At 42.8% G+C, this 23,821-nt stretch overlaps 1 protein-coding gene across 1 annotated transcript in view; it reads right to left on the bottom strand.

The window, feature by feature from the left end:
• The window catches only part of STX18 (syntaxin 18), a 116,975-nt gene extending 94,083 nt beyond the window's left edge, over positions 1 to 22,892 (bottom strand). Inside the window, exon 1 of the mRNA XM_028087635.2 lies at positions 22,654 to 22,892. Within this exon, the coding sequence (XP_027943436.1) occupies positions 22,654 to 22,821 (168 nt within the window). The 5' untranslated portion in view covers positions 22,822 to 22,892. The remainder of the gene's footprint in view (positions 1 to 22,653) is intronic.
• Positions 22,893 to 23,821: the final 929 nt, after the last annotated feature.

Genomic DNA, 23,821 nt, shown 5'->3' on the forward strand with positions numbered 1-23,821 from the left:
TTATCTCTAGAACAGATGAGAACGCTGCCCAGAGAAAAGGGGGTGAGCACGAGATTTTTAGAAGATGAAAGTTGTTCAAATGGTGTCATTCTTCAATCACCATCTACTCAGAAAAACTTCCCACTTTCCCTTCTCTCGTGGTAGAATTATTAAACGTTGAAACTGAAAAAGAATATAAATGCTTTTCCGACCTGGGGTGGGAGAAATGGTAGTACCACACTGATACAGAAAATAAAGCCTGCCTAATACAATTCACTATAGCTGATCACAGCAGCTTATTGCTAAATCAGGCATAATACTAAAATTAGGATCGGTAAGCCAAGCCAAAAGATCTATAAAAGAATATCATTTACAGAGAGTTATCGTACGACGCAATAATCACGGTTAAGATCAAACAACATTTTCTACTGAAATCTGTTATTATCAATTCTGGTTAGAGAGAACTATTTAAAATATTTACAACACTCCTTTAAGAGCAAAACACTGGGAGAGAACTGGAATGAAATAGTATAAAGCCCTGAGACAAGCTGATACAAACCTTAACAGATATATTTTACTGCTTGTTAGATTCCTAGCTAAAACGGATGGCTCTTTCTAGAGCAACAAATTATGCTAAACTTATACAGTACTTTTGCACACAGCTCAAAGTTCCCAACACTTTCTAAAAGGTTACCGTTAATTCGCATTCCAAATTTCTAGAAGAATATGGCAGTGATTCCATGAACTGCTAAGACACTGTACGCAGAAATCTGTTCTTCCTTCCACAGCCACACAAAATGCAAAATAATAAGAATAAAACAATGAGCTAGAGACCAAACAATACAGCTGAAATGTGTACTGGTCAAATCCTTTCATACAAAAATGGACATTTTTGCATGAACAAATATTTTTGCTCCTAAATCAAACTTTAGTAGGACACTTAAAAACTATACTATCGGATATAAAGAACAGTCACATTTAAATGACATGCTATTAAAAATGAATTCATTATTCTTGAGTTTAAATGAAATTGTTTATGATAAAATATGTCGTCATATTTGTTCAGACAGTCCAGTGGGCCTTTGTTTGTGTTTATTGGAAATGCCTTCCATATACTGAGGCTCCAAATCAGAGCTTCCCAAATGGAATCTGCAGAGAAAAAAACACTGATTCCAAAAAGAAGACTGTGCAAACAATACATAGTTCCAAGATAAATAAATCTACCCAAACCAACTAAACTGTTCTTCCAGGTTAATCAAAGACTCCTGCCTAGCAAAATCTATCTTTCACAGAACATGAAACATCCACATGCCAAAGTCTTACAATTAAAATGATCTTCAGAATTTAAAATTTTTCATCAGCCCAAACACAACCATGAACAATTTATCTAGTCTTACAAATTGATTTGAAAAATCTTGGAAGATGGGAAATATATTTCAACTCATCCTACAAAATCCAACCTGACTCCTCCTCTGTTTACCAAAGTCTACCCACCCCACCCCACCGCCTTTACCGGACTCTATGTTATTTGCCTAATATGGCAAAATCCTTATAAGCAAAAAGAATTTACTGAATCTCTTTTTGCTCCATGGCCTGGTTTCCTTTAGGTCCCCTCACTGACATTTCTTTGGCCCCACAGCATGGGGGTACAGGCTGATCTGCATGGCTGGCTATACAGACGTTTCATGAAACCTTTACAATTGACCACACAAACACAATACCACAATGTAGGTCAACTTGTGCACTCAAATACCAACGTGAAATTTATATGGAAGTAAAGTATAGACATAAATCTGAAAGGGTAGAATTCCACCCAATGATCCTAAAATTATTTCAAGGAATCAATCTCCAAGAATGCATCATGAAATCAGAAGAGCCCAGTTAAGCTTGGGGGGGGGGGGGGCGGGGAGGAAGAAGAAAGAAAGAAAATGAAAGACTTTAGAAGCAGCAGCAAAGGTTTCACCAATCATTACATCATTGAGAGGGCTCAAACTACAGATGAAGTTAGAATACAGAAGATTGTAGAAAGGGCATTTAAAATTATTAACTGATCAAAAATTTGTAGTTGTCATTAAAAAAAAAATACAACTTAGCAATTCAGTTCAGAAAGAAGAATATCCCCAGGAACATACACATCTGTTTAATATTACAAGCCAACTGTCAACATCCTAAGTGAAGTTTTAATTTAATATTTTTTCTTTCTTGATGTTTTACCTTTAATCAATGCCTCATGAGAGTATCAGCTTTCTATAAGAAACTGTTAAATATAAAGAAATGTTATTGTAGCATGTTTATAAAATCATAGTTCGAGAACTTTTTATTTTTCCAAAGCCTGACCACAACTTAATTATCTGCAGGACATTCCAGGCTCACAATTGCAAGCTCCAGTTCCCAAGCAATTTTCAACAATGTCTACTGTACAGGACGGAGGGTACCCCACAGACCGCAGCATGGTTACATTTCCAAAAGTCAGCATTAGGCCCTTTAGACATGGTTTTTATTTTCATTAAACAATATTTGTTTCCTCACTAATCATTAAATGGTTTTCATCACTATCGCCTGTTTTCCTTTCATATGCCGGTTATTAGCATCAGTGTTTGTGTTCATAATAAATACAAAGGTGACCCACCCAGTTATTTAAAAATGAACACACACGACGTCTGGTTCAACGAGTGTTAGAGATTCCGCAACATACTCACACCCTGAATACCGTTCTATTTTCATCTGGACTCTAAAAAAACTTTCAGAGAGTAATAGACTCTGTACATACTCCTTTAAATCAGATTTAAGCTTCATGCCTGCTTATGTTATTGTGGGCACACAGATCTAATCAGTGGTTCAAGACATTTACGTGGGAAAATGGAAGAGGAAGAAGAAAAGACAGCAAGTTCATATTCCTGACCATAATGGAGAGGAGCTGAAAATATTGCCAATTCCTACAGATGGATGAGAAAAGCAGCCTGATTAAAAGTAACATGCCAGTAACTGACCAAAATGCGGGGGAGTAACTAACAGAGCATTCCAGAACTTTAGGAATGACTCTGAGGAAGGAAAGTTAAAAAAAAACAAAAGAGAGAGAACGTTGTATGCTACAGGGTAATCGGAACAATTTAGAAATATGTCGTGTGGAACAAACAAACCTGCATCAAAATCAGAGATAAAATTCATAGCCAATAGAAAAAATAATCCAATAAATAATCTGGAAAACCATCAAGAAGTCTGATACTTGCATTATTGCATTGGAACCACAAGAGTTTTCAGGCAAATAAATTATTTAAGCCCAAATGGACTAGTTTTGGGTTTTGGATTAACTGGCCAGTGATATATGAACTCAGAGAGACAGAGATACACAATGCAGAGCATGCACATGTGTTTATTAGTTTCTGTGTTTATTTATCAAATACTTTATCACATTTCCTACGTGCCACGCACTTTGAAAGTACTTCACTCTTTCAATCTTCCAAAACTAGGCACCACTTTATTCCCATTACATAGATCAGGAAATGAAGTTAAATAATTTATCTACAAGTCACCCACCAGTAGGCACTAGAGTGCAGAGTCCCTGCTCAAAACCACCATGCCACAAGCCATCCCAGGTGACATTAACTTTATCAAGATAAGAAGAGCTCCATTATTGGAGGTACCCACATGCCTAACTTCACTGACTCCTTCCTCTGTCGGTCTCTCAAATGTTCCCAATTGAGGCCCGCTTCTTATCTAAAATTCCCCTCTGGCAATCTTGCTCCTTCCTTAAGGCCTCAACCTCCACCTATACTCTGATGTCTCCCCGTCTACAGCCCTGGCTAGGGCTCAGAAGCCTTTCCTGAGGTCCACTTCTGTATTTACAACTGACAAATACGTGTCCCTTGGCTGTTCAGCAGGTACCTCAAACAACTATAAAACTGAACACATTTGACCACCCACTTGGTCACCCACAATTAAAACCTTGAAGTAACCTAGAACCACTGATTTTCATCTCCTACATCTAATAAGTCCCAAATCCTGTCAAACAGATCTTGCATCTGTCTTCTGTCCTGCTTGGCTCAGGCCTTTACCACATCTTGATTAGACATGAAGGCTGCTCAACAGATCTTCCTCCTTGCTGCCGGTACTTCTCACCTCTACTGGGTTTGCCAACAGCCAGCAGTAGGATCTTTCCAAAATCCACCCCTGATCACGTCAGTCCCCTGCTGAAACTTGTTATATGGTTCACCATGGCCTTTAGGATGACGCCCTTTCTTTCCCATTCTAAGGAATACCTTTTATCCTTCAAGACTCACCTCTCCTATGAAGCCCTTCAGCCCCTCCCAAGTGAAGAGGTCTTCACTTCAACTTCTGTAGCCATACATACTTTGATAACACCATTTCTTACAACACACTTTAATTATTTGCCTCTAGGTTAGTCTTCTCACTAGACTATGAGTTTCTCCAATTCAGGGATTGTCTCACGTTTGTTTGCCCAATACCTACTTGTACGCGTGACACATGCTGGATGCTCAGTAAATAGTAAGTGAATAAAGAATTCATTCTCAGAGACACCTGATATAGGAATATCCATTCAAGGTGATATTAAAGTGATATTAATAATCTAAGGCAGAATGAAAGGGCACAATTTTGAATGCAAAGTACATTTTTATTGTTGGCCACCCACATCCACAGCTCTTGTCCTCCTGGAAATAGCTCCCCAAATTTCCTTTGGAAATCTTTCTTCCTCTCCTCTCAGCTATGTGTACCAGGTGGAAGTGACACTGGTCCGGCTGCTGGGCTGAGTCCCAAGTAGACCGACTAAGCATATGTCCTTTCCCTTTGGAGACAGGGATGGATTTAAGGATAGGCATATGAGTCAATTCCAAGATTCTGATGGATACTACAAGGAAAGAGCCTCTCTCCTCTTCCTCCAGATGGAGTAGTATGGGAAAGTTAAGTCTGCAAGTACTACAGCTTTTTGGCTACCATGAAGGAAGAGCTTGGAGGGGCCCTAAGGGAGATGCTAATACCATGAATGGCAGAACAGAGAGAGCGAGAAAAATCAGGCCTTTGGTGACACTGCTATGTCCCCTGGGTCCAGCCATGCCAGAGGTTAAGTCATACCACTAGACTTGTCAGTGATATAAATCAATACTTTCCCATGATCATTTCAGCTAATTTGCATTGGGTTCTAACTTGTAGCCATAAGGCTGCTGATGCAGTAAGTTAGTGTTTATGGGAAGAAATCAAGCTACACATATAAAGAAATGCACAGAAAAAGGAGGCAGAACAAAGAGTGAGAATAAGCAGCAAGTTAAACCTGACAGGCGATAAAAACGGTGAACAGGGTGCTCCGGACACAAGGAAGAGTGAGGTTCAAGGTGCCCGCCATTCCAGGCAGCACTAACCAGGTCCTTGTATGGGTAGCCTGTGGGCCACTTATGAAAAGAATAAAGTTTTATAAAGAGCTAGAAAAAGAAATAAAAAATAACAAATGCTTCTTTTTAAAAAGGCCTTTATGAGAAAAAGAAAAGGCTGTGGGATAATTTAATCTGGAGAAAGCAAGTCCTCGAGGCAACTGAACTTGGTGAAGGGTTATTTATAAGGAGGTGACTAAACAGCTGTTCTCCAATTTCACAGGGAAAAGAATTAGAGGAAATTGATTTACATTTCAGCACGAAGCTGAGGCAGGCAAAAGGAAGAAGTGCTGGAGGGAGAACTGTTAATGATGAAAAAAGGCTAAATGAAAAACTGGATTTTTATGGCTTTTAAAAGATGGAAAATCACCTATGTTAATTAATTTAGTTTTGAGTCAAACTAGTAAACACACATTTGAGAATGCCTTCTATTCATTTACTCACATACCAAGTACTGAAACCCTACTGTGGGCCAGGCCTGGGAACACAGAAATGATTAAGAAGTGCCTGCCCTGTCCAAGGGCTCGTAGCTAGCTATGAGAGCCATGGCGGGAAATACAAAGAAGGATCAAGTCAGAGTCCTACCTCTCCTTTTCCACCCCCACACCCAAAGGTAAGCAATATAGTTTGTGAGCCAGCACAACAGCACCTGGAAAGTTAAGCAACGATGCAAAAATTAAATGAGAACACAAAAACAGTCACGCGAAGGCTGTCACAGCCAGAATTCCTTGCTTAATGAGTAATATGGCAGCAAACACTTTGAATTCAGGAGAAAGAGACTAGTATAGGAGAGAACGTGGCTTTCAAGATGGGGAGAATTTGAGTAAGTGAAGGGGAGCGAGCCATCCACGCAAGAGAAACAGCGGGAGCCAAACAAGGAGACAAGAAAGCAGAGAAGGCTGTAAATGGAGTAGGTTGGTTAAAGCTGGTGGGATGATCGAGGAAGCATCGGGTGTAAAAATGGAAAAGTGGGTAGTTCTAGCTTTATAAGGGCCTTTGAACGCAGGCCAAATAACAGGAATTTGTTGTGTGGGGAGTGAGCAGTACTGAATGCTTCTGAGCAAAGTAACATGATGAAAGCAGCATTTTCAGCCCAGTGGCTTGGCTCCAAAGGAGATGGAGGGCTCAGTACAGTTGCATCACAACTCAGGCTCAAGATGGTGAGGGTCTGAACCCACACGGCTGCAGTGGAATGGATGAGAAAGAGGAAGCCAAGGCATCAACTTACTTAATTCATTTCACAAATGTGTGTGGAACTCTGCACGGTGCTCTGTGCTGTGACGGGGAGTGCAACACAGTCCCTGTCCCCTCGGGCCTGAGAATTAACTGGCTGGGGTAGGCCAGGGAGAGGGAGACCAACGGACACCCCTGCAAAGATGGTGCTCAGTGTGGATGAGAGTCTGGTGGGCTTGCATTCCGAGAATTTTCTTTACACAAGCTGGAACAATGACAAAATGCCAAAATATAAACAGAAAAACCAATCCTCCCAAAATATCACTCCATGTGTATCATGGGAGATACTGATTTTTATTGCCAGTTTGAGTCATGGAAAAGTATAGAAGCAAATACGCCCATACTGACTGAGCTGTACCAAGTAAAGAATATAAAAAAAGGCTTTTAAAAAAGAGAGAAGGTCTTTTTTAGGACTGAAATGTTTCCAGATTTCATCTTTCGACATAACTGAGATATATTCAGACTTCCCACTTACCCACAGATAAGTATTTAGAAGCTTTCAGAAAATTCATCACCTCTCCTTGATATCTTTTTTTTTCCCTTCCTTCCCTTAATTTAATTTTGATTTAACTTCCTCTTGTCACTGCTTGCTTACAAATCACAGCCTCTATGTCTGGAGTCAATTAGGGCTATAAAGTACCCCACCACGCCTTCATCTGGGGACCCATTTATATATATTTTCTTATTTCAAGAGGTAGAGCTAAGAGCCCATAACACCAAAAGTTTCCAATCAACCATCACATTCTATTCTTTGGAAAAGTATGCTTCTCTCCACAGTTAAGAAGGCGACATCAAACTACAAATTTTGCAAGAATATTTCCTTTCCACCTGTATAAAGATGAATTGTGCTTTGGGAATTCATTTGCAAAAAATGGGTTGAGTGTGTGTAATACATGCTTAATAGCAATAACATTAAAAAATCTTTCTACCATTTAAAATTAAATGTAATTTCCTTATTACTTTAATGGAATCCCTTGGAGTTAAAGTATTTAACTAGTCGCTTGCACATCAAGTATTCATTATATAATTCCCTTTAAATATTAGGTATATTAGATATGTAAACTGTCCATTGACAGCGTAAAAACACACATTTCCAATGAAACAGAAACAGGAGAAGGACAAGGCAGCTTGATCCAGAATCTGATAATGGGTTACAGATTCTCTTCCAGTGCAGATTTATAGTCAAAATGCCGTAAGAGCCATTTACCACCTCTAACCTTTCAGGTCATATTTGGAAGAGAAGTATGAACTGCCATATCACTAAGAGAAAATCTGTCTGAGGCTAAAATTCTTGACTTTTCCCTATTGCAGTGTTGAGCTACAAAGGGGGAGAGAGAGAAATAGATCTCCTATGAAAACCACCTTATATAAAAAGGTAGAGATGAATTGTATAAGGTCTATCCATGGGAAGAAATTCCTTTGTCACTGCCTTTCAGGGTCGACCCTGAAAGGCAGTGGGGTTGCAATGCAATTCTGTGTATTGCTGGCTGGTACCAGCCCACTGACGAACCCCATCCTACCCCACAGGACACCTGATAGACACAAGGAAAAAATCCTAGGGTGGGCAGACATCCCGAGTCATGGATTATGGACGCAAAGCCTCTACACACCCCACAACCAACCCCTCTCCCTTCCAGCCCTCCAATCTCCTGTTGGACCTCCCACTGGCTGAACCCAATCAGAAGCCAGGGAACAAGGAAACCCAGGCAAGCACTCCATAAAAATCAGGCTCCTGGGGCAAGACCAGAGTGGAAAGGGTAGAGAATGGATCTGGAGGGGCCAAAGGAAAATACAAGGCACACTCCATGACCTATTTCTCACACTCCTCCATTAAACTGAGCTTTTCTCCATACATTTTACGGTCCTGTGCTTTGCCACCTCGGAGCCTTTGTCACACGTTCCGGCCCTATTTCTTCATTTTCACATGTGGAAAATCTACGAGGCCCACCTCTTCCACGAAGTCTCCCCTCAACCCTACCCAGAAGTAGTAATCTCTCTACCCTCTCAATTCCTGAAGTTCCTCTACTAAAGATGTCTATAGTTATGAATATGTCTTATATTTATTAGTTTACTTATCACCCAAGTATTTTATGTATCCATTTACTTACTTACTATAAGTTTCCCATTAGAATACTGGGGCGCCTGGTGGCTCAAGCAGTTAAGCATCCAACTCTTGATTTCAGCTCAGGTCATGATCTCAGGGTCATGTGATGGAGTCCCATGTAGGGCTCCGCACTCAGTGTGGCGTCTGCTTGGGGTTCTCTTTCTCCCTCTGCCCTTCACCCCATGAAGGCTCTCTCTCATAAATAAATAAATCTTAAAAAAAAAGAGAGAGAGAAAAAAAAAGAATATAACTTCCACAAAAGCAGAGATGCTGTCTTAACTTGGCTCCACCCCACGACCAAAAACAGTGCACAGCCTACACTAGATGCTCAATAAATATTTATTGAATGAATGAATGAATGCCCCCTTCTAGAGTGTAAGCATTTGATGGCCAAATCAAAGTCTCTCTCATCTATCCTATATAGCAATCTAAATGCCTTCCTTACTCATAGGCAGATACTCAAGCAATAGGAGCTGGTAATAAAGCAGTTGCCGTTGAATGAGAATCTATAACGTACCAGCTACAGTGCCAACAGCTTTACCTACAGTAACTCCTTCAATCCTCACAACAACCCTAAAAGGTAGTGTGGCAGAACTATGCCTTCAGGATCGAAGCCCTCATTCCCCCAGCTTCCAGAACTGCCTGCCGATGGCTCCCAGCTAAGTCTGTCTAAGGAACTGCCCTCAGCGGAGGAAAGCTGCTTCACCCAACGTTATGGTTCAAATCCCTGGGGGAAGCCCGCATCCAATGGCTGGCCACCACAGCGGTTTCAAAGGCCTGACCCCTTGCCTTACCTGGGTAATTCTGAAAAGGCATCTTGGCTCTGCAGTTCTCCACGGGACCAACTATTGAGTGAATCCACAAAATAACAAACTAGTGCCCCAGACGAAGAAACAGAATCAACACTTTGTCAAATATCTACAATGTAAAAATCGGGTCTCCTTCCTTCTCAGCGATTTTACTAACTGAAACCATAAATCTTTTCCCCTTTTCCTCAAAAACAGACCACAACACTGCCTATACGAAACGTATGGTCACTGGGTAATTGTCGATTAAAAAAAAAAAAAACTTTGGTTTGTATTTCCCCTACAAGCGAGTCAGGAACTTTCAAATATATAGGATTTATGGACCAAAATATGCTCCCGAGGAGAGCAGATGACAGGACAACACGCCAGGGGGAAAATCACCAGTGATCTGGCCTGCGGAATGCCAAGACCCGGGACAGTGCTCGCCACGTGCACAGCCGCGCATTCAGCATCCTAGGAACCCAGGGCACGCTCACTGTCCCCGTCCCCACATCATCCTGGGCAGCTCACTGAACCCTCTGAACCTCAGTTTCTCCATGAGGGAAGGAACCTCATCCGTAAGGACAGTCGACTAAATGAAAATGCTCTTTGCACAGTGCCAGGAAGAATAGGTGTTCAACAAGTGGTAGCTATTACTATTGCTGATGAGTCTGCGGAATGACAATCAGAAAGGTAAAACATCCACACATTTGTGGATGATTTTCTTGTAGAGCTTCAGATTTCAGAAAGTCGGAATTGAAAATCCAGCTGACTTACAGGAAAATTACTCCCTTTACAAAAGGTTTTACTGCAGACTTCCTTTAAATAGGGGCCCCCTCTGTTGTGCATTTAATATATAATCAGATACTGCTTACTCATGACACTTCTCTCATCAAAAGATATTAATTCTTCTCTATTTCCTACCACAGCAAAGAAAAACTCATCTGCGGGAGTTTCACTTTTTCTGTTTTGCTTTTCATTTCAAAAGTAATATGTGCTCATTAAAGAAATTCAGGATGATGGAAGCAGAAAAAGAAATCACCCCGAGTCCTCTCTCCCAGACACAGCCACGGTTAACTTGTGGTGTATTCCCTTCTGATCTCTATTTCTATGCCTAGAGTTGCTGCTGTTGTTGTTGTTTCCAATTTCGTATACATAATTTTGTCTTGTTTAAAGATTTATTTATTCTAGGAGGGGCAGAGGGAGAGGGAGACTCCCTGCTGGTGGGGAGCCTGATGCGGGGCTTGATCTCAGGACCCTGAGATCATCACCTGAGCCGAAATCCAGAGTCGGACACTTAACCAAGGGAGTCATCCAGGCGCCCCTCGTATACATAGTTTTAATTATATCTGGTTTTGGTAGTAACTTTTTTAACCTAACGTGATAATATAAGCAATTTTTCTCACGCCATGACTTCCTCTTCAGTGTGCCATGTTTCCCTAACAATTTCCCTGTACTTGGGAATACTGCTGTCTCTTCGTAAAGTAACTGTGACAGTTGCCACCACAATCATCATCAAAATCATCACTGCTATTATTATTAAAACTACTGCTGTTAGTTTTTAAACTCAAAGACCTCCTACTTCTGTAAGACAGAACATTCACATTCATTTTTATTTTCTTCAGTTTTGCTTTGGCAATGAAATCTTTAGTTTATCTAAAAATATATTTTAATGTGTATACAGTAAGATATGAACAACAAAAAAAAAGCCAGAGCATTTTTTCAGAGTGCTGACCAATTACCCCCAAATCATCTTGAATAAACCTTCTTTTTCTTACTGATTTACAATGCCTCTTTTATCAAGAAAAGGTTACACACACACACCTGGCCTTATATGCTTCACTGATCAATCCATAGACATATATACTTTTTGTCTTTAAAATGTTTTAATATCTGGCAAAACTAGTATCCCCGCCCCAACACACACACCCTTCCACTCTTCAACAATTAATCTCACCCATCCTTTTTTCTAGGTGAATTTCAGGACCACTTGCAGGTTTCTCTCAAAAGAATTCTGTTGCAATTTTGATGAAAGCTGCACTAAACCTACAACTTAATTTAGGAATAACTGATGTCTTTACAACATTTTTTCTTCCCTTCCAGTGCACAATACGTGTTTCTGTTTATTCAAGTCTCCTGTATCCCTCCACGAAATTCTGAAGTTTTCTTCAAATGGGACATGTCCATTTCTCATTGAGGTTATTTCTAGAAATGCTTTTTGTTACTACTGTAAATGTTTTCATTGAATTTTAAGTGGTCATTAATTAGATATAGGATGGCCACTGATTTATGTGCATTTATGCTGCACAAGAGCTCTGGAGGCCTCTGGGCTAAGGCCATAAAGCACCTCCCCCAATTTAATTCACACTGCCCACAAAGAAGCACCACTGGCTCAATCAGCCAGTTTCCTGTCACTGAAAAAGTCCTCACACCCACCATCTACTCAATTTCACTTGCTCTTCAAGGCTCTGCTCCAACTTAAAAGTTTTTCTGACTACTCTCCCCCTAACTATTATCTACCCCTCTTCTATACTCTTCCAGTGCTGATAATAAGTTCTAATATATTTAACCCTTAAAAAAATAGGAATAATTTTCCTTTCAATATTAGAACATCAATTTTTTTTATATTTGAGAAAAGATTAAACAGAAAACAAGTGAAATTATAGATTTTTTACCTTTTTAGGAGATTATAAACTTGAAACAAATTTGGTGAAATGTATTATTGTTTAAAATAGTGATAAACTGAAAGCAGCCCAAAGATCTTTCCGTAGGGGTTCAGGTAAATAAGTTATGTGAAACTATTTATCTACTTAGAGAGAAGGGGGGAGGGGAAGGAGAGAGGGAATCCTAAGCAGGCTCCACACCCAGCACAGCCCAAGGTGGGGCTCCATCTCAGGACCCTGACTGAGATCAGGACCTGAGCCAAAACCAAGACTCAGATACTTAACCGACTGAGCCAGGCAGGCGCCGCTATGTGAAACTATTTTTTAATGACTACACAGCCAAATAAATTGGTGACACAGAACAATATATATGGACATAGAAAAACGTTCACAATATACTGTTAAGACAAAAAAGCAATAAAAGAAAAAAAAAAGAGGGCTACCTAACAGCAGTATAGAAAAATTCTTTTTGTTTTAACAAGAAAAATGTCTGGAAGCTATGTACCAAGACTGTAGTAGGGGCTATCTCTGGCCAGTGGTACTATCTGTGAACTTTATTTTCCTTTTTATTCTGTTTAATGAGCACTTACTACTTTTATAGTCAGATTTAAAATAATTAGGGAACTTCAAAAACCTATCCTGCGGATAATAGTCCATTCTAAGAGTAGAGAATCACTATTAAATCAAATGCATTTGTAGAAAGAAACATACCAAATGTCAGCTTTGAAAAACAAACTCATTGTCTCATCTAGGTAAAAATTATGAGTACATAGGAACTCGAGGCGAAAGTGACACAAGACACTGAGCAGTCGTCACTGCAAAAAGCATTTTAAGATATATCCTGGGACTTTCAAAAAGAAGAGTACTGAATCCTGGAACCATCCTGTTGAAAAGGTCCTTAAGGATTATCTAGCCAAAGCCCCTCATCAAAGAAACAAGAAAAAATGAGAAACAAACCAAAAAAAAAAAAAAAAGTTAGGTGAGTTTTCTAAGATCACATAATTAACGACAAAGTCCAGAAGTATTCATAATTCAAACCCTATGCTTTTTAATTCCTTTCTCAATTCTGGAGTCAAGATATGCTGCAGTCTGTCAGTTCTATTTAGACTGTAAAAATGCAAATGTTCATTTACCAGGATTTTCTTATCATCCATCTAAAAAGTGAACAGGAATGTGTACAATGGTTTGAAATGGAAAGATTCACTTTCTTGGTTAAGTATACCTTACGTGCTGCAACAGAGTTTTGACAAATAGCCATACACGGAATTGTGACAAGGAGGAGCTAGCAAACTCTAGTAGTTACAGACTTTGAGAACCTGAAAGTCAGGAAGAAAAAAGTACTACTGAATTTAAAATTACAACTGTGCTGCAAGCTTTTCATACCAAAGTTATTCAACACAAAGTTCATTCAACACATCATCCTTTCATCCCTCTGGTTTAATCGCTTTCTTTTAGATGGGTTCTGAAGGGGCCTCTTTTTAAGTCAATTTTAAACCCAGTATGTCATAAACACCAAGCCGTAATTAACCACTGTAGACTTCACTGATGCGCTGCCCACCAGAGGGAGCCCATATGGATTTCCAGTAACAAGAAACCTCAAAACCTCAAGTTTGTATGAATTCTATTCTTAGAATATTATTCATAATACCAATACTGTAAAATCACTTAATAATATTGTATTTCTATCCTCCCCAAAAGATAAAAGTTAAATGAGATCAGGTACATATCTTATCAGAGCTCCTAACCTATTAAGAGAAGCCCCAAAATGACTGATTTTCCAAAATTTGTAACCTCTTGAGTACTAATTACACTGTTCAAAATAAATGAACTAACTTTTATACAAGTTGATGTGAGTTTGGTTGATATCTGTTACGATAGATGGTTTTACCCTCAGTATGTTGACAAATCTGGTTCTCAATCAGGGACAGCCAGACCCTGAACAGGAAGAATTCATTAAAAATGTCATCCTTGGGGAGACTGGGTGGGATCAGTCGTTAAGCGTCTGCCTTCGGCTCAGGTCATGATCCCAGGGTCCTGGGATTGAGCCCTGCATCAGGCTCCTTGCTTCGCGCTAACCCTCTCCTACTCCCCCTGCTTCTGTTCCCTCTCTCTCTCTGTGTCTCTCTCTGTCAAATAAATAAAAATCTTAAAAAAAAAAAAAAAGTCATCCTCGGGGGACCCATTTCAGCAGCCCTGTCCTACCTAGTAGGTGATACACTGAACTGCTGGTGACCTGCCAGCTAGAAACTGAGAAGAGAACTGTTTGACCCATTCTAGATGTTTCTTGGCATGAAGGAGAAAACCAACGGACTACCCCTGCGCACCATGCCTCTGTAGTATGTGATACAATCACCACCACCAAGACGAGTCTCTTTCAAGAATGAAGAAAGCAGAACTGAGGGGAACAGAACTTTGCACAAGAACCTGGCATCAAAAAGAGCCCCAGTGAGTCTCTATCCCCATCTGCAATCTGGTGAGCCTGACTCACTCACAAGGCCCAGGCCAGAGTTTTGCTGGATGTGAGGCCCACTGCACATCTCCATGCAATTGGCTGGGCATATGTCCCAGGTGCCTATTTTGTAGACTCAATGGCCTCCAACACAGAAATATGACAAAGTGGGAGGACCCCACTGGGTTCCAGCTACGCTCTCCAATTCAGGTTTACCGAAAAGCACTGCCAATGGAGACTTATCCACCACTTGCTATCTTTTTTTTTCTTTAAGATTTATTTATTTGAGAGAGAGAGCAAACTCGAGCGGTAGGAGGAGCAGAGGGAGAGGGACAAGCAGACTCCAAGCCGAGTACGGAGCCCAACATGGGGCTTGATCCCACGACCCATGAGATCATGACCTGAGCCAAAAATCAAGAGTCGGATGTTTGACTGACTGAGCCACCCAGGCGCCCCCACCACTTGCTGTCCTCATAAAACTCCAATGTCCATCAGGCTCCTTGGATGTATTCTCTACTGTTTAGAACCAAAAGAAGAAGGCATGAGTAACTGGCATTCTACTCTAACTTTGAAAAAAAAATTATTGTGAAGTCTATTACCAGAACTTTCCAGCCAGAAAGCTGGGAATTATTCTATTTCTTCCTCTTTCTAACCCCACTCATTACTGCCTCCTGCACATCTGCTTCATCCATCTACGCCTGTCCAACCATACTGCCACCAGTTCACCGCTTTCTCCTGACTGCCTGCAACAGCCTCCTAGTTAGCTCTTCTAGGTCCGTCTTGCTACACTCCAAACCCACCCTCAATATTGCTGGTTATTTTAAATCACAAATATGATCCTTTCATGCCTCTGCTTGTGTAGCTCAGAGCACAAAGTCCAAACTCTGTAGCACTGCTGATGGTGCTCTCATCCAAGGGGTGGCCAACTTTCCCTCTATAGGACCAGAGAGAAAATATTTTAGGCTTCGCAGGCCCCTACAGACTACAACTCTGCCACTCTAGCACAAAAGCATCCACAGCTTATATGTACACAAATGAAAGTGGTCACATTTCAAGAAGATCTCGTTTTCAAAAAGTAGGCAGCAGGTCAGCCTTGGCCCCTGGGCCAAACTGGCCCACCTGCTCTACCCAATCCCACAAAGCCTTATCTCCTGCCACTCTGACCCTCCCCCAGGCCTCGCCCAGAAAAGGGCTCACCCACCGCAGTCTTGCCTCCGCTCCCCCCATCACCCTGCTGTTGTGCATCAGTGCCTCTGCTTATACTCTTCCTTCTGCCAGGAACGTGATTTATCACCTTTCCTTTGTCTGGTGGAACAGTTCTTGTCCTTCAAAGTCCAGGCTGATCTCCCACTGACTACCCCTCAAGGAGATTTATTTATCCTTTATTTGTATTTCCAAGGCATAGGTCTCATAGCTTTTTGTGTGCTCACAATGCCTGAAACATATTGGGTGTTCAATACTTACAGGATGATGGAGTAAATGAATTACTAAATAAATAGAATTTTAAAAGTTGCAGTCTTCATAAGTTCTGGAAAAAACTCAGAAGGGCAACCCACACAGAGGGCTATTAATACCATGAAAGTCTCTAGCACTGAGTTCTGCTTACAGTACACAGTTAATACGATCCACAAAAACACAGTATGATGAAGCTAAAAGAGGCCTTGGAGAACATTAACACAGTTGTTTTTAACCTGTGTCTCTGAGTCCTATGTTTGATTCCCAAGGGACTCCTCAAGGAGAAGGGGAAAGGGTGGCAGAGGGACAGGTTGGCTAATGAATCTCTTTCTTCCTAGCCCCCTCCCTCCAGCCTTAGCCAAAGCTGCTCTTTATCTCATTTGCAGTAAGGTTTCTGTTTTAAAAAAGAAAAAATCTCTCTGATTCAACAAACTCATGCTCTGTTTGCAGCCTGCATCCTAAACCTGCATTATTTCCTGATCTATTCCTGTGGCCCTGTGTCCAGCCTCTCACTGACCCCTGGCACCTGCTGCCTGATACTGCTTCTTAGAAGCATGCTCCCTGGACTGAAATCCCCAGTTTTATACTCAGTCCTTGGAATAAAGTCTCTTGCCAGCTACTCTGGATAATAATCCAGGTGGTCCCTCCCAGCTCAACTTCTGGGTCCCTACACTAGCACACAAGGTCAACCATGTGATTTCAAAGGAATCAAGGAGGACCTGGGGGAATCAATGCTGAGAGGGTTACAGCTGTCACTCAAATAGTTGTCAACTCAAAAGTTGTGCTATTTATATGTCTGCTTCTCCACTAGACTGTGAACTTCTTGAGGTAGGAACTGAATCTTTATAATAAAAGATACTATTTAATGTTTACTCCAGATACTGGATTAAGTGTAAATGTATACTGTGTAATATTCAGGAATATTAGGATCACACATTTCTAGAATGGGAAGGAGCCTTGCACAGAGATCAACTAGATCCAAAACTGAAAGCAAAGTGACAAGCAATATTGACTACCTAGGTCCCTGCCCTGTCTAGAACCTATGGATTCAGTGGTGGACCACACACAGTCTTTGTCTTCACAAAGCACAAATTCCAGTGGATACATACACATAAGTAAATGGATACATGATACGTTAGATAATGAAAAGAATAAAGCAGGGTGAGGCACACGAAAAGGATGCTACTTTACACAGGGCAGTCGGGGGAGGTCTCACTGCGGCAGCATTCGAGCAGAGACCTGAAGATCAAACCACACAGAATCTGGGCAAGAAGTGTCCCATGTAGAGGTAACAACAAACACAAAGGTCCTAAGGTGGGGACCTATCTGTTCATGGGAGAAAAGCAAAGGGGTTAGGGCAGCTGGAACAGAGTGAGCAAGGGGAAGGTGGCAGGAGATGAGGTCAGACAGGGAGCAGGACCAAAGCATCTGGCTTTGGGCCACTATAAGAACTTTGAATTTTAGCCAGAAGCTCAAGATAATCAGTTCCTTGAAAACTCAAAATAAATAGAAGACATACAGCTTTCACAAAAGCAATGTGTAATAAACAAAGAAAACTTCATCTGCAAGCCTTATCTGAAAATAGACTTTCCAGAGCCCAGGGTCACTATTACGTGACAGGGAATCAGATCATCTTTGTTTTACAAGAAATCACTGCAGTTACATAGTCTAAGTGCTCCATGTAACCAAAGTGGAAACTGAGGCCCAGAGAGATTCTGTGGCCTGCCCGCTTCGTGACAGACCTTGCACTGCAGCACAGGTCTCCTGATGGTCTGTTCAGGACTGCTCACTGGCTCCTGCTGTCCTGGGCCCAGCCTGGCTGCTCAGAGCGTCCTGGTTTCCCACCTGGTGCTCTCCCTGGCCTCAGCAACCTTTATAAAGCAGTAAGGGTAACAAAGAGCTGACACTGGAAGCACCTCCACACAGACTCCCACACTGAAAGCCTGTCACTACAAACTTGCACGATTCTAGTTTTCCCTTCCTCACAGAGCTGAAGACAACCAGGCAGCTGAGGGGAAGGCAGGTCAGGCATTGTGCCAGGCACTAGGAACATTTCAGTTGGTACTGCCTGCCCACCCTTACTGCCTACTCCTCCACAGAGCACTCCCTTCTCCAAGGTTCTAGAGAGGTGATAATCATAGCATCCAACCCACCTTTGGCCACCTGCTGGGGCGGACATATGACTTGGCCACAGGAAGAACCTTATCCCCCCTGAGGCCATTATGAGGGCTCAGGATCCAAGCAGAACCAAGTGGAGTCCTTCCTGGGTTTTATGGATAAGAGCTGGAGAAGGAAGTTCTATCCCGTGTTTCCCAGTTACGTGAGCCAAGACAGTCCCATTTTGCTCAGGTTAGTTTATATTAGGTTACTGTTACTTGCAACCCAAAGAATTCACACTCCTGCAGGCACATGTATAATTTTCTCATTTCATCTGTACAACAATCTTTTAAGGCTGCTCTTACTCTATTTTAGAAGGGAGGAAACAGGTTAAGTAATTTGCCCAAGTCCATACAGTAAGTACAGGGCATTCAAATTCATACAGTAAAAGGCATTCAAACTCAGGTCCTTCTGCTCTAAACCCATTCAGTATCCAGTTATGAATTCCATATTCACTCAAGAAGGAACTCACTGCCATTCAAAAGCCAAAGATTTTCTGGTTTAAAAGGTACAGGATGAGGTGTGGGAAATAAACAACATTAAACTAGGGTCATAGGACCTGGCTTCTACCTCTGGCTCAGTCCTATGACTCAGCTATTAAGACTCTGAGCAAGTCTTTCCACTTACCTGGGTGTTTGTTTTCCTACCTACAAAATGAGAAACCTGAACAACATGAACTCGAGATCCTTTTAAGTACTTAACAAAAAAAGTCCATGGTTCTGTTTAAGCATACAGATTCTGTTTTTACTCTACGTCAGGCAAGATGTGAAGCAGATTTCAACTTGACCGCCAGGCCCAATAAATGGCTGCCTAGGCCACAATGCTGCAAAGGATTCTGAGCCATAAGATCTACTAGGAAACTAGCACTGGCTTCCACGGTCACAGGGAGGAAGAGAGAGGAACAGCTACATTTGTCATTGCTGATAGAGCGTCACCTTCACAGAGGAATGCTGCGGTCCGCACTACCGATGCACACCCGCACAGGATTTTCACGGATTCCTTTGTGTACTTCCTTGGTTCCTCTTTTCAAGCAAGGAAGGAAAGTACGGGAAAGCTAACTGGTTTGGGGAATATAGCTGAGAGCCACTGATGAAAATGTCTGAATGGCCTACATGGGGTGAAGGTAGGGGGCGAAGGGGAACAGTAACCGTAAGTGTGGTTCTCTATGATACACAGTCTCAGAAGATGCTGATAATTAGCTTAGGAGTTCAGTAAAGTCTGATCACGGCCACGCAACAGAAGTGGAAAATGAGACTCAGTAAGAGGACTTGCCCAAGTCACCCACTTCTAAGTAGAGAGCCCAGATCTGAATCCACATCTTCTATATCCAAGTCCCTGTGCTTTGTCCACTCCCAAGGTCCCCATTTACCGCACAATCTAAATGAGTTAATTAATCCAGTTCCCACTGCAAAGTGGCATACTCGTCATTGTCTGGAGTTTTTCAGATACAGTAAGTTCCTCACCCCAAGACAGAAAACGTTGTTACTGTTTGTAATTTAATGGGTACACATGCATTGAGTATACATGAATTCAGCAAAACTGAGCATAAGAGTTAAATATTTAAAGGAATGATGCTGAAGAAACCAGCCTGTGGGGAAAAATTAAAAATCAACACAGTTTTATTAATCTTAATAAAACCTCTACAACAATACAGTGAGATGGAAAATTGACATCAGGAATATGCTTTGTCCAAACTGAGGAATGAGAAGAACTAGAATTGAACCAGGTAATGTGCATCCTAGAAATGACAGTGAGTGCCTCGAGGAAGACATTCAACCAAAGGCATTACTATAACCTGCTACATTTCCTTAGGTCTGACGACAAGAGCTAACCCCAAACCAGACTATGTGCTCCTAGTACTGGCCAGACTTTTATGTATAAGGAATCCAGGCCAAACAAAATAACAGCCAGCCTCTGACACATGTGACTGTGGCAAGAGCACAGGACACCCCTCACCGGCTCTATACTACAGTTTCTGAGGGTGAGAGGGTGTGGAGGGAATGGTTGCAAGAACAGGAGGTAATACACAAAGCAACTACAACATAAAAATCAAAATTCCTCAAAAGAATGCATGTTTTCCCTATGTCAGGAGGGGCAGTAGTCCTGAACAACGCAGCCTATGTCCCTACTTCACAGACTCTCCAAGCCTTAGCACCTACCCACATCATCAAATACCAGAACTGACTTTTCAATGGCATGCAATCCAACCCTCTGACTAAGGTGCAAAGTTCTTCTCAAACATTTCTGACTAGCAGTCAACCCTCTGATTCAGTGCCTCCAGTGACAGGAAATTCAGCACCCCAGGGTCCTGTCACTGCCCCTGAGGCTCATTAATTCAAAAGCCTAAAGCATATTCTTATCACTCAGGGAAAGGCCTAAGGCCTAAACCTCCATAAGGCTTGCCATCCCAGCTATGCTTCTTGTCTCTACCACTTGCATATCCCCTACTCCGGAATAGGATCCGAAATTAGCACAGTGCTCATAAATAAGTGATTTCAGAGTTAGAAAGGGACCTCCCCAAACCAAAAAACTGTGACCTTCACATACCATAATTCTACAGGAGGAACCTCAAGAGCTTGGGCAGACCTCGGGGGAGGTGAAGGGAGAATGTCCTAGTTTCCTTTCCTCTCATTTCAACCTGGGAAGCTCCTCCTTTGATCTGCTATAAATATGGGATCAATGCAGTTTAAAAGTCTTCTGCTGTTTGAAGGGGAAAAAGGGAACATTTACAGGTAAATAAACTAAGGCCTTAAAACTTGCTTAATAACCTCATACAGCTAATAGTTGCAGGGTTAAGACAACAACCTGGTCTCTTGGCTCCTTCTCTAGTGCTCTCTCTACCACATAACATTCGTCTACCAGCAGAGCAAAGTTCCCACATTCCAGCCACACTCATATGCTTATCAAAACAATTCAATAACACTGCAGAGTGGCATATTCATCATTATTTGGGAGTAGTTCAGACAATATAATGTTCCTCCAAAAAAAAACCCTGAAATATTACTAATTTGTTTGCAATTTAATGGGTAGACAAGCACTGAGTACATATAAATTGAGCATAAGTTACCTATCTCCACACCTTTGTGCATACTCTTCTCTTAGCCTGAGAGGCCTTTCTCCACCCTCTCTGAAGATTTGTTCCAGGCATCACTGCCTCTAAAAGGCCTTTCTTGGCCCTCAGGCAGAACAGGCCACATTCACCTTTGTACCCTACACACTATCTAGGAGGCTGGATGGCACTCGTGTTGTTACTGTCTCCCCCACCATTCCTTTTGAATTGTGTTATTCTAACAAGGTGCTGGACAGAAGGCAGGTGTTTAATAGGTGTTTATTGAGGACAGAGTGTCTTCACCTGGTCCAATCCCCTTCTGATCCTCACATACCCTCTGCAAATTGCCATACGTTAATTCGTGCATAGAGATATTCACTGAAAACTATCTGAAAGCCTACAAAGTACCAGGCATTGGACCGCCTGCCAAAGAGAAGATTTACCATGAAATTAATGAAGTTTAAGTTTCAGGGCCCCTCACTTGCCCCTTCCAAAGCTCTGACCCTCTTCCCGTGATTTTGTATCTTTATTTCTTAAAGAGGAGAGACAGAACTGTATAAGCTTATTTCAATCAAGCTCCACAAATACTAGATCCACCCTTGCCGCCAAGGATACAAAAGTGAACAAGGTAAACATTCTCTCCCCACTTAGAGAGTTTCCTGTTCAGTGGAGAAAACAGACAACCATCTGTTCCTTCATACATTCAAAAACATTCACTGGCCAGTGCTATGAGTCGGGCATTGGGGTTCTGAGGTGACACCTGCACTGTTCCTGTCCTGAAAGAGTTCCCTGCTCTCCTGAACGAAAGCCTACTGTGTTCAGGGAACAGAAAGCAGTTTAGAAGACAATAACACACAGTGTTTGTGAAAGATTACCCTAAACCAGTCTCAAGACCTACTGATCCCCAGCAAGGGCCCTGAACCCATATAGCAGGAGGCAAGCGGAAGGGAGAGGTCAGGTGAATAGGATCTCTGATCTCACTGAGCCGGGGAAGGGGGGAGGGGGAGGGAGACAAAACAAGTAAACAGAAGAGGCAAATACACTGTGGTCAGTGCTGAGACAGAAAAGCAAAGGCCTGTGGGGAAGCTTCCCCGACGTTCAAGTCTGCAGTGACGGCGACCTCAATACCTCGCCAAGCGGCCCAAGAATTCTGCGGACAAGAAATTCTGGACTTCCCCCAAATGTGTTCCCATTCCCCGAAATAAAGCTGTTCCTTTCCCAAGACAGCTGGAGGCTCCCTGGTACCAACTCCCCTGTCCCCACTTCGGACCACTTTATCCTCCAAGTTATTCCTTCACACAGTGAACACGGGACAGGGGCCGGTTCGGGGTCTGGGGTCCATGTCGCGGGTCCGCCCCCCTCGCCCGCCCGCCGTTTCCATAGCAACCAGCTCACCACTTCCCGCGCCCGGCTGGAGAAGTCGCCCTTGGGCCGGGGGCTCCGGCGAAACAGCTCGTCGCGGCTGCCATCGACGCCGCCGCCCACTGCCACTCCCAGCGCTTTGTTGCGCGTCTTCACGGTCTTGACGCTGGCCCGGAACAGCAGCGTGATATCCACCGCCATAGCGACCCACACCCCCGGTCCACTTCCCGGCCGGCTCACGTCAGCAGCTTGCGACCGCGGCGTGCGCCCGGCCGCTGGAGGACCGTTCCGGTTCCGCACGCTTCCGCCGCCAACGCGAGGCGAGAAGAAAGGTTCCGACCTCCGCGGGATGACAGCGGCGAGAGGAGAAAGGTTCCGGCCTCAGCGCCGTTCTCCTCCCGGCAAACCTCGAAGGGCTTGGCCTCGGCTAGAGGTCCCGCTTGGGGCGTGTGGGCCTGGGGAGCAAGAAAGTGGGGAAGCCAGTAGGCTGGCTCCCCTCTTTTTTTTTTTTAAGATTTTATATATTTATTTGAGAGAGAGAATGAGAGAGAGAGAGCACATGAGAGGGGGGAGGGTCAGAGGGAGAGGCAGACTCCCCGCCGAGCAGGGAGCCCGATGCGGGACTCGATCCAGAGACTCCAGGATCATGACCTGAGCCGAGGGCAGTCGCTTAACCAACTGAGCCACCCAGGCGCCCAGGCTGGCTCCCCTCTTTTGGCTCTTCCACTTCCTAGGCACGGCGAGTGGGGTGCACTAGAGGCGACCCTTGACCTCCAGGACTCACCTTTTGAAGGACAGAAGCCCGTGGACGTTGACCACCTGGGTGCAAGAAGTGCTAGGGTAGAGCAGATGTGCGAGGCACAGAGCCGGAGGCCAAAGACCTTTATTTTTCAGCCTACAGCCACCTGATCTGTAAAATTAAGGCAGCACCTTCCTCAGGGTTATTTGTGACAATCGAAGGCGGTAACGCGTGTAAAGTGTTTTGGCGTTGCTTGGCTCGCAGTGGCCAATAAAATTTACCGTTGATAATAAGAACAGTTACCATTCTTGTTATTATTTATGATGGGGAAGAGTACAATAGAGGAGGTATCACGCAGAGAAGGCAGATTTGAAAGATGAGGCGGAACTGATCAGACGAAGACAAGGGCAGAAGAGTGCCCCCGATTTCTGTTCATCCTTGATGTACAGTTTTTAAATACCC

Source organism: Eumetopias jubatus, unplaced genomic scaffold (assembly GCF_037043125.1).
Source record: "Eumetopias jubatus isolate StellerSeaLion01/CBP00866 unplaced genomic scaffold, mEumJub1_p1.0 scaffold_2, whole genome shotgun sequence".
Lineage (NCBI taxonomy): Eukaryota > Metazoa > Chordata > Mammalia > Carnivora > Otariidae > Eumetopias > Eumetopias jubatus.